Source organism: Kogia breviceps, chromosome 7 (genome assembly GCF_026419965.1).
Source record: "Kogia breviceps isolate mKogBre1 chromosome 7, mKogBre1 haplotype 1, whole genome shotgun sequence".
Classification (NCBI taxonomy): Eukaryota; Metazoa; Chordata; class Mammalia; order Artiodactyla; family Physeteridae; genus Kogia; species Kogia breviceps.
Genome location: NC_081316.1, coordinates 78,763,087 through 78,773,572, shown reverse-complemented (window position 1 = coordinate 78,773,572; position 10,486 = coordinate 78,763,087). Strand labels below are relative to the sequence as shown.

The window sequence follows — 10,486 nt, the reverse complement described above, 5'->3', positions numbered from 1 at the left end:
TCACTGTGAGTAAAGATAAGAAGAAAATTGAGGGCCTATAAGTCTCTCAGACTCTTAGTAAAAAAGGAATTTCATGACTTTTACCTCTGTGCTTGTGGGAGATAAGGGAAATCACAAGCTTTCTTATTTGACAAATCTCTAAGCATTTTACCTTCTAGTAACACAGAGATGTCATTTATAATATTATTATCAGAAGAACAAGGACTACAATCACTCAAAATTCATGTTAGATGTTAAAGCTTACTTTCACAAGGCATTGCAATACTTTCAAAAGTCCAGGTATCTTATAGGAGTACTCCATACAACTAACACTTTCAAGTGCAATATAAGCAGAAATAGAACAAGATGGTAGCATTATGAATATCTATGCAGATCTCCTTATTGCACAACAAAACAAGATGGATATTCTATTACTGATTTCCACTTTTCACCTTGTTAGATTAGTTTTATGAAGAAGAATGGTGTCTCTCCTTCCAGTTGCAATGGCTTGTGGAGACATCTATAAATTTTTTCAGAAATGCCTTTTCCCTAGTAGTTGTTAATTAATAAGACTTGCATTTCAATTTTATTATTTAGCTTTTCGAGGAAAAAAGGCATGGTGCTTGCTTCAGCAGCACACATACTAACGGGGGAAAAAAAGGAAAGAAGGCATGGGAAATTAAATTTTACCAAAAATAATAGAGAAAAGGCAAAACAGAATTTTTTTTAATAATGATGCAATAAAGGGCAAACGTGTTCTTCACAGGGGTGTTTTTAGTGGGAGACCTAAGTCAAAAAGAAACAAAAGATTGCACTAAAATGCATGATATTACAAAACGTAAGCATTCACATAAAATCAAATATTGTCAGATATATGTAAATAAAATGAAAAGTCTAATTCATTTTTACTAAGGTACAGTTCTGGGACCCTCAGTTTCTAAAACTTCATTTCTTTAAGTCTCCTCAGTTTTTAATTTTTTCATGAAATAAATGTGTTCTATTTCATGGTTTTTTATGAGCATGTTAGAAATGGTTTCAGAAGCAAAACCTCTGACGTTCATAGCTTCTCTTAAGATGTATGGACTTGTGAATAAAATATTTAGCACATTACTTGAAGAGCTATTATATAACCAATCCATATAGTAGGCTGGAGCCAAAGCAAGAGAGTGTACCTTGTTTTCTCTCACCCTCACGCTGTTGGGTACCCTTTTGAATTCGTTTTTATATGAATCTTTACAATCTAAGGCTCTGATTTCTGAGTGATTGAGGTTGTTGGATACATCTTGCCAACTAGCAGGCCTGCTCCCTTAGTATCTGCTGCCTAGAGTGGACATTTACTGAATGACAATGAATGCTGACTCCTGCTTTGCCAATAAGGTTTAAAGCTCTCCGTGAAGATTCCAGCTGGAGAAGTGTTACCTTAAATGAGGCTGTGGACAACTCTACAATCTCCCAAATCTTGCTATGTCATGTCAAGAGGAAAGAAAAAAGGGTGGCGGGGGGGGGGGGGTCTTTAGAATGGGTAATCCCCATCCTAAGAGGACACACATTTGCTCTTTTAATCTGAGGTCTCTCATCTGAGAATTAGACGATTCTAATTGCTGAAGCTGCTGGATTTATTAGAGTCTAAGCCGACTTTGAGCGGCCAAGGCCATAAATTCACACAAGAGATTCGGGATTTGGACTAAATTCCACTACCTATATGTCAACACAGGGTCATGATGACCATGATGCTTGATTTACTCAAATATCCTCATGTCTATCAGGCAGACTCTTGCCCGAGGACCTCTGCACTTGATATTTCCTCCCCCTGGAATGCTCCATCTCCAGGATATCTGCATCGCTCATGCCCTCACTTTCTGCAAATGTCACCTTCGCAGAGTGTCTTCCTTTTCCACCCAAAGAAAAATAGGACCCACCTCCTAGCCCCCACCCCCAAGCACTAGGTCCCTTACCCACTGTTTTCCTCCTTAGCGATGATCACCATCTGATACACTGCAGCTGGTTATCTCTACTCCTTCAGTAGAATGTAAGCTCCATGGGAGGTGGGGGGGGGGGTGTCTGGGGGCGGGGGGAGGCAGCAAAATTTTGAATGTTTTGTTCCCTGCTAGAGAAGGCCCAGAAAACTGTCAGGCACGAAGTGGGTGCTCAACAGTTATAGGGATTATTGTTTGGATGAATAAAGGGACGCAGTTTATTAGAACTCAGCCTGTCTGGGAAAGGTCATCCGTAGCTAGGGTCCAACTCCCAGACTCTTCACCACATGTTACTGTTTATCGGGAAAGGGAGGCTGTGTGCCCCAAGGTGTGCTGCACACAGAAGATCCTATAATGAACAGTGTGTCTTTTCCTAGGAACAGGGCGTGGTAACGCTGGTCTAAGACGCAGGCCGGGAGCGGGAGAGTGGGAGCAGCCCCTTGTCCCGCGAGCCAATGGGAAGAGACGCTCTCTGGGCCGGGCTGTGAGGGTCCAAGCATTCCGGGCGGCCCACGCAGCACTCCGCGTGCGTTTGCTCGGCTCGCAGCGCAGGAGGGAGTTTTGGCGTAAAGGGTCGAAGAGTGAGTTCCCCTTTCGCTTCAGACAGCAGGTAACTCTTGAGCCCTGCCCTTCCCTCTTTCTTTTCCCTCTTGGGTTCGTGGCTTTCAGCGCTGGAATTGAACCTTCGCCACCAATGCCCACCGTGTGACCCAAGGTATGGAAGGACTGTCCTCTTCTCTGCGTGTATTTTGCCTGCCCTAAAATACAAAGTTAAATCCCGTGAGCGTCTTGCCAGCGCCCGGATTCTGTGTGGAAGACAAGAAAGGGCAGGCAAACTCGGCCCGAGGCCCAAGAGGAGAGCTGCTAGGACCCCGGGAGTGGAGAACGGTGCTGGCGCCGTGACGGGGCAGGAGAGGCCACTTCCCAGGTTCCAGTCCGCTGCACCTGGGGAGGCGGGAAGCCCGGGACCGGGGCGCCCACGTGGGTAATGAGTGCAGTTTGGGTGAAGACTTAGTGTAGCCTTTAACTCGCGGGCAATGCCCGTTTCTTAACTCTCCTGATGTCAGGTGGTATGATTATCCCCACTGTCAAGAGTTCTGATGAATTCAGGCACGGTTCTCTCCCCTCTGCCCGAAGCAGGTGTTTATCCTTCAATCCCAGAATCTTCCCTCCACCTGGGCTCCGCCGTTATTCCTCCACCCTGTGACGCCTACAACCCCCTCGCCCGACTGAAGACAAAACCGCTAGCCTAAAACTCTGCACTCTCTGTGCTCCTCGCTACCAATTTCTCTCATTCCTCTCCTAACAAAGTTCTAAAAAGAATAGCGCATATTTGCTCACTGCATCAGTCACCCTCTACCCATAGTAGTGAGACTTTTATCACTCCACTCCTTCTCCCCCAGCAGAGACCTAAAACTGCTCTCTTCACAGAGGTTTCCACTGAGCTCCCACCCTCCAAATTCAAGTACAGTTGGCAGGCATTCATTATCTCTTTGAGATTTGACAAATTGATATTGCATCTCTCATCTTTTAATTTTTCCACGTATTTAAGTAATGTATTCTGATTAAAGAAAGTTGTTACAAATTGTCCTAAACCCAAAACCCAACAGTAGTTAATACTTTGATATATTTCATCCATTTTTTATGCAGAGGTTTCAATTCCTTAGTTGTAATCCTTAGCTCCTACCATTTGCTTTTAACCGTGCATGTGTTGCATATTGCTGTACGAAGAGATCATTTTAATGGCTGAAAAATCAAGTGTATGCTCTATTTTTATACATTTATTTCACTAGTTACATCATTAAATTTTAATTTGTTGACAATTATTTACTATTCTATTATACACAAAACTTTCTTTTCTGTATTTGGAATTCTTTCCATTGGATAATTTCCCGTAGAGAAGTTACTGATTGAACAGTCATGCATTTTTTTTTAAGTTCGCCAAAGCTGTGAAACCTGCAGCTTTCCAAGAGTGTTCAAATTAACATTTACACTAACAATATCTGCTTCATTCCATTCTCATCGTCATACTGTATTGTTTCTTAAAGTTTATTTTTGCCATTTTAATAAGTGGAGTGATATCACCTGGTTTGTATTAGTTTTGGTATCTGCTTAAGTTTGAACACTTTCTGAAGTACTTGTTAGCCATTTCCCCCCTGTCTGAAAAGGTTATTTACAATAATTTTATTTCAGTGCTTTTCGAATATATTTGTATTATGTCTTTTGGTGATATGAACCTTTTAAAAACCATATTTTAGAGGGGATTGTAACTCATATAGAAGACTGCATTAAACATAAATGGGCCTCTTAGTGAATGATAACCCAGTGATCATCCATGTAAACCATCATCAGGTCAAGGAATAGAAGATTACTCTTACCATACTACACTATACTAACGTATGGCCATTACTGTAGAGTGCCCAAGAGCCCAGGGGAAGCTTCCTGATTACAAATCCCTCCCTCCCTGCAGAGGTAACACTAAACCGATTTTTATGGTAGTTACTTCCTTACCCCAGCCCATTTTTAAAATACGGCTTTAACACTTACACATACATCCATAAACAGTATACCAGTTTAGTTTTCTATTTTTTAGTTTTGATATTTTTATACATGGAATTATATGGTATATAATCTTTCGGGGTTTGACTTCTTTCACTGATTATGTTTGTGTGATTCATCCTAGTGGCATGTAACTACAGGTCATATATTTTCATTGCTCCATAGGATTTCATTCTATGAATTTACCAGTTTATTTATTGGCTCTACTATAGGTTTGCTCTTGGATCGTTTCCAGTGCTTAGGAATTACAAACAATGCTGTTATGGCTAGTTTTGTATGTCTCTTGGCATATACCTGCACACACACATTTCTCTTAGGTATAATATATTCTGAGGACTGTAATTGCTAGGCCATCATGTATGCATAAATCCAATTTAAAAACAACCATTTTATTTTAGAATAGTTTTAGATTTACAGAAAAGAGTTCTCATGCACCGATCACCCAATTTCCCCTATTTTTAACATCTTGTATTACTAAAGTATATTTGTAACAACTAAAGCAATTAATTAAAACTATTAATTCACATTTAGTTCAGATTTCACTATTTTTTTTCCCCTAGTACTCTTTCTGCCCTTGGATCCTTTCTAGGATACCATATTATCAATACTTTTAGGCATCTTGTCTCCTTAGTCTCCTCTGGTCTGTGACTGTTTCTCAGTCTTTTCTTGTTTTTGATGACCTCGACATTTTTGAGAGTTACTAGCCAGGTATTTTGTAGCATTTCATTTAGGTTTGTCTAAAATTTTCCTCGTGGTTAGACTGGGATTATGGATTTGGGGGAAGAATATCACAGTGGTTATATGCCATTCTCATCAAATCACATCAGTGGTACACACTGTCAACAGTGACTTATGGCTGATGATATTAACCTTGCTCACCAGGCTAGGGCAGAGTTTGTCAGGTTTCTCCACTTAGCAAATCACTAAGAATGATCCACACTCCTGGGTGGGCGTGGGCTGGGGTTAAGATCCACCTCCTGGAGGCAGGAATAGCTACATAAAGTATTTGGAATTCTTCTGTAAGTAAGATTTATCTCTTTCCCCCCATTAATTTATTCATTCAGTCATTTATCTGTATCAGTACAGACTTATGAACATTTGCTTTATACTTTAGGTTATAATGCTACATTACTTACTTTTGCCATTGGGAGCTCTTTTGGGTTGGTTCTTGTATCTTTTTGACCTACCTCATCCTTTTCTTTTCCTTACTTTCTGACATAACAAGAAGCTTTCGACTCAGTTTGTATACTCCCAGCCCCAGCTCTAGAATCAGCAGTTTCTCCAAGGAGCCCTCATTCCTCTTATTGGAGAATGGTATTAGAAACCAAGATCTGGGTCTGGGTGCGTATCTCCAGTTTTAACAGTTCTAAAGTGGTTTTACAAATTTAAACTTCAACTCGTTATTTGTCAAATTTCCTAAAAATATTTGCTGTTTTCAGTTTACCTCTTGTGTTTGAATTCCTATGGACAAGAAGTTTTAATTTCAACATAGTTAACAATATATCTCCTGATATTCATCCTGATTCTTGATCATTTCCCTTATTGTGACCAAGCTGGTAAGTTCTTCCTTTTCTAAGGTGTAATGAATATGCTCTGCTTTCCCCCCTCTTGTTTGAAGTATTAACAATGTACTGATTTATGTATCTGAGATTTATTCTGAGGATACTAATTTTTGTCTGAATGGTTTACAAGTTGTCCTAATAATCTACCTACATAATCTACCTAATAATCTACTGCATAATCTACATAATAATGCTTCCCTTCCCAATTATGATGTTTCTTCTATCATACATTACAATCTCATGCGAATGCCATTTTCTGAGCTATCTACTCTGTTTCTTTGATTTGTTATGGTAATGTCATAGAGAAGGGCTGATGAGTTGTGTACGAAGCAGTAGAGGGTAAGGCTTTGGAATTGCTTTCAACTGGGGCAATTTGCTGCCCTGGGAACATCTAGCAATGTCTGAAGACATTTTGTTTGTCACAGCTGTGGGAGATTGAGGGTCCTAATGGCATATAGTGGGTAGAGGCCAGGAAGGCTGCTGAACATTTTACTGTGCACTTACAGTGTCCCCCAAATAAAGAATTATCTGGCAAAAAATGTTAATAGTGGTGAGGTTGAGAAACTGCTATAGGAGATTACAGTGGCCCAAGAAAGGATATCAGACAGGAATGTATGAAAAGGGTGGGAATATCCTGTTTCCTAGATAAAATGTAACTTCTCCAAGACCTTCTCATCTCTACCCTCTATGGAAAAGAATTCCTCCTTCCTTTGTGTTCTGGAACTGCAAGAGCTCAGAGGACTGCCATTATATATTTAGAGGTCTTCCCTTTCCCCTAGCCTGGTGTTCAGCATGGGGTCAGATATCAGAGCATAGCCACACAGATTTCATTAAATCTGAATTCCCAGTGTCTGGGAAAATAAAGTGAAATTAGAAGGCAAGTGATACCTCGTAGAAAGAGAATGAATTTTGTAGTCTGATAAGCTCCTTGTCAACTCTGTAACCTGAGCAAGCTTCTTAATTTCTGAGTCCCTGTATCTGTAAAATGTGGATAAAACCAAACTTTCAGGACTAGAGAAAATTTTCATAAAGAACCTGTCACAGTAGATCCTCAACAAATATGGTAATTATTAATATGTGCTGAGTGAATAATTTATTTTGAACAAATATCCTTTCATTATTATAGGTGGTAAAATTTTACATCAATAAATTTGCAAATTGAAGTAGATCTCTTAGGCCATGGGTTCCCATTTTAGTTCAGAACATTTTGGAATTTATAAATGCCATCGCAGAAGAGGAGCCACACCAAACAACATCTGTTTTCCTCTTCCCAAAAATGTAAACAAAGGAAGACCACAAAACTAAAACAAAAACAAAAACCAAATTCCTTCAAGAACAGCATAAAACCTTTGGGAAGGAAGCCAAAGTGTATTGTACTCTCTGTCAGGGTTGTAGATATCATATAGTAGAAACCCAGTAGGATTCAGAACTTACAGATCTTGGCTCAAAGTTTCACCTAGAAAGGCAGGAGGAAAATGAAGGAAGTGTGGGATATTATGAGAGTCAAGGGGGGGACAAAATATCAACAATTAAGGCATTGTTAAAATAGTAGTATTATACGTATGGCACCCTGTAAATTAGGTGCATGTGTTATCTTCCAATCCTTGCGGAGGTAGGTACTGTTATTTTTCCTGCTTACAGATATGAAAATTGAATTTTTAAATGCCTACCTAATGGGTTTTACAAAAGGGTGGTCATTGGTCTGAGCTATCTCAGTGGAATTGTGGTAGCAACAGTTAGATTGCAGGGGACTGAGGAGGTGTAATACGTAAAGTATAGAAGACTGTGAGGACGTTTGACTCTGAAGATGAAGGGGATGTGAAGCGAAGGAAACATTCACAAAAGACTAATGTGGACTTGGGCGTGTTTAAATGCTAATGAGAAGGACTTAGAGGACAGGGAGAAGTTGAGGCTAGAGAAGTGAAGAGAGATTTCTGATGGATTAAGTCCCTTAATAATTCCTGACTCTAATGAGATTCAGGGGTGAAGGAATGAGCTACAGAAAAGGGGCTAGAGCCACCTTCTTTTGTTACAGGAAAGCAGAAGGAAAAGATAGTCTCCCATGCAGTGATAACTGTACATTACATATCACATTTTCCCTCACCTACTGTATTTTGTATGTTCTGGAGGAATTTCAGTATTCCTTTGAAGTTTCCTCAAATTTTCTCCTTTTTGCTTCTTAAAAAAAAACATTACTATGGAACCTGTTTTGGTCAGATCCTAATCTATAAACTAGATTATTTCTGCAGTGCAGTCAAAACACACAAAACCCTAAAACAGCCGATAGCTCACCAGTTACTGTAGGAGAAAGTCCTGATTTACTTTGTAATTTTCAGATAATTCACCTTCTGTTTAATAAGTGAAATCTCCCCCTGTACATTTTTACTTGTCCCATCAATCTTATCCAATCCCATTGGCAAGAGTAGGGGGTGGCACATGAAAGGCTGGAAAGGAGAGGGGGTTGGAGAAAGATCTACGTTGAGTTCCAGCTGTACCACTTACTAGCTCTGTTTCTGTAGGCAAATCACTGAAGAGGAGATGAGGAGCTTGAAGATACGGTTTAAATGATTGCAGTACCCATGCTAAATAAGAAATTGAATAAGGCTCTTAAGATGGCTGATAAATAAGAGGAAAACAGAGGGCTCAAAAGACTAGGATTTGATAGCATTTGAAGAACAGTCACCATGGGAGTGAGGGCATGAAACTGCTCAATTAACTGGAAGGTATTAGTTTAAGAGTTTAATTAACGTAAGGTACTCTGCAGAGTTTGGGTAGCTGCTGCTGATAAAGTATGAATGAGAGCATCAGAGTGAGATGCTGGAGTGGAATGAGGTCGTGGGGGTTGGGGTGGGTGAGAGTGCTGCTTGGGAGGGGCTTTAACTTTGAGCTCACCCACAATAATTGTGGTGTTGGGGAGTGGATGTGAAAGTAGCTTGTGAGCTAAGAACGTAGATCTTCAGGGACTAGTATGGATTTGTGACCAGAGATGACATGACAAGAGGTAAATGGTGATATATGCCATTGGTGACAAATGTGCTTCAAGAGTAATGATGGGGGTACAATAACAACGTTTTATAGGCTGAGATGTATGTTGGGTGTTGGTGGGGGAGAGAGAGAATGAAGAAATTTGCCAGTACTTAGTAGGAGCCTGTTCTGAGCCAGTTGATATAGGAACTCTACCTTATTTAATCCATACCACAGTCCTCTGAGATGGGTTCTGATATCCTTGCTTTGCAGAAGAGTAATGAGAGATGGATTGCCTTTCTTTATTTCTTACAGCTCATAAGTGTGGGACTGGGAGTAACTCTTGGGAAGGTGGAAGAAACATAGGTTGGTCTATATTAGAAGAATGTTTTTATGATAGAAAATATATTACAGTGGACAGGAAGTCAGTACTGAGCCTGATACAGTGGGCTTCAACACAGGTTTGTTGAATTAATCTATGTTTTGTTTGTTTGTTTTTGTTTTTTGCGGTATGCTGGCCTCTCATTATTGTGGCCTCTCCCGTTGCGGAGCACAGGCTCCAGACGCGCAGGCCCAGCGGCCATGGCTCACAGGCCCAGCCACTCTGCGGCATGTGGGATCTTCCCGGACTGGGGCACGAACCCGTGTCCCCTGCATCGGCAGGCGGACTCTCAACCACTGCGCCACCAGGGAAGCCCCTTAATCTATGTTTTTAGAGGTATTTCATTTTCTAAACTTACTTTTCCATAGGCCCCATTTATTCCACATTCTTTTGATTATTTTTTCCCCACTGAAGCTTGAATATTGATCCATGGACAAGATGACAGATTTGTCATCTTCCTCCTCCTTTTCTGATTTTGGGCTGCTACTGTCTTTGGAGGAGCTAAACAAAGAGGAATTAAAAAGATTCAAGTCACTCCTAAAGAATGCCACCACGGAACCGGGATCCTGCAGGATACCCTGGTCTGAAGTGAAGAAGGCCAAGGGGGAGGGTTTGGCTAACTTGATGAACAAGTGTTATCCAGGAGAGCAGTCCTGGGGGGTGGCTCTCAAAATCTTTGGCAAGATGAGCCTGAAGGACCTGTGTGAGAGAGCAAACGCAGAGATCAACTGTGAGTGATGCTGGACACACATCTGCGGGTGGAAAGAAGGAAGTGGCTCCTGGAGCCCATTGATTCTAGGAGAGGGACTTGGGGATTAAACCGTTCTGTGGGACACAAGCTCCATGGTGCTCAAGTACGTTGGATCATTTGAGGAACACTAAACAGGCTGGAGGGTTCTGAGTACTGTTATTCAGCCTGGCTCCTTAATTGGGGGTAATTCATCCATCTTGTACCAATTAGAATGATTAAAGGAACTGAGTGAAAAGAATTACCCCATCTACTGCTCCTTTGCCTAAACTACAAATAAAGTCATAGGTTGGCCTAAATTTTGAGGACACTCAAA

The 10,486-nt window shown here is 40.8% G+C and overlaps 1 protein-coding gene across 1 annotated transcript in view; it reads left to right on the top strand.

The window, feature by feature from the left end:
- Window positions 1–9,860: 9,860 nt before the first annotated feature.
- NLRP14 (NLR family pyrin domain containing 14) overlaps window positions 9,861–10,486 on the top strand; it is a 39,028-nt gene continuing 38,402 nt past the window's right edge. The window contains 1 exon segment of the mRNA XM_059069118.1: window positions 9,861–10,152. Within this exon segment, the coding sequence (XP_058925101.1) occupies window positions 9,861–10,152 (292 nt within the window).